This window comes from Nestor notabilis, unplaced genomic scaffold (assembly GCF_000696875.1).
Source record: "Nestor notabilis isolate BGI_N333 unplaced genomic scaffold, ASM69687v1 scaffold12162, whole genome shotgun sequence".
NCBI classification, from domain to species: domain Eukaryota; kingdom Metazoa; phylum Chordata; class Aves; order Psittaciformes; family Psittacidae; genus Nestor; species Nestor notabilis.
This window is the reverse complement of record NW_009918888.1, coordinates 1-887: the sequence shown is the minus strand read 5'-3', so window position 1 is coordinate 887 and position 887 is coordinate 1. Positions and strand designations below refer to the sequence as shown.

At 44.3% G+C, this 887-nt stretch overlaps 1 protein-coding gene across 1 annotated transcript in view; it reads right to left on the bottom strand.

Moving 5' to 3' along the window:
* Nucleotides 1-101, bottom strand: part of LOC104402164 (DNA primase large subunit-like) — a gene marked incomplete at both ends in the record, with an annotated part of 22,162 nt that extends 22,061 nt beyond the window's left edge. Inside the window, one exon of the mRNA XM_010009969.1 lies at nucleotides 11-101. Coding sequence (XP_010008271.1) covers nucleotides 11-101 — 91 coding nt within the window. The remainder of the gene's footprint in view (nucleotides 1-10) is intronic.
* Between the last annotated feature and the right edge of the window lie 786 nt (nucleotides 102-887).

Here is an 887-nt window from a genome sequence, read left to right as displayed (position 1 = left end):
GTAGGGAAACTTTAGTCTCCGGAGCTCACCCACCAGCTTAGTTTTGTATACCTCATTACCTCTCACGTAGCTCACACCAAGGTTTTCAACCACTTTGAGCACTAGGGAAAAATAGTTCATATTAGAGACAACATACTGAAAAGAAATCTAACTGTATAATGTCCTGGGAAATGCATAAACTGGGGTAAGGCCATAGGAATTGCTTTTAGTATTATGGGGAGCAAAGGAATAAGAAACATAGAAGGTAACATGTGAACCACAAGTGCTGAACGGCTCACCCAACTCTGGGATCCATACAGCCAACAAGGAAAGGGAGACAGCCAACTCTGATGGATCAGTCTCAGAACATTGGTTTCCACTGTAAGGATGGAAACCTTGGATTCAGTGGTTTCCAGGAAGTCAGGGGAACTGTTGCCCTAAGCTACAACAATCTAAATCACTGTGCTGAGACATCAAATATGTCGCAACACCTAGAAAGGGAAACATGCTCATAAAACCCACCACTATAAACCACAGCCATACAGTCCTGCCTGCCATATGCCAAACACTCGTTGTGAAATCAGTCATACAGCTCTCTGAAACACCTAAAGCAACACCTCTAAAGGGGGTTCATTTCAGCACGACCAGGCAGCCAGTTCGCATTAATAACAGGCAACGAGAGCATCAACACCTAGAAAGGGAAACATGCTCATAAAACCCACCACTATAAACCACAGCCATACAGTCCTGCCTGCCATATGCCAAACACTCGTTGTGAAATCAGTCATACAGCTCTCTGAAACACCTAAAGCAACACCTCTAAAGGGGGTTCATTTCAGCACGACCAGGCAGCCAGTTCGCATTAATAACAGGCAACGAGAGCATCTAAACAGGCCGAAAAATATATA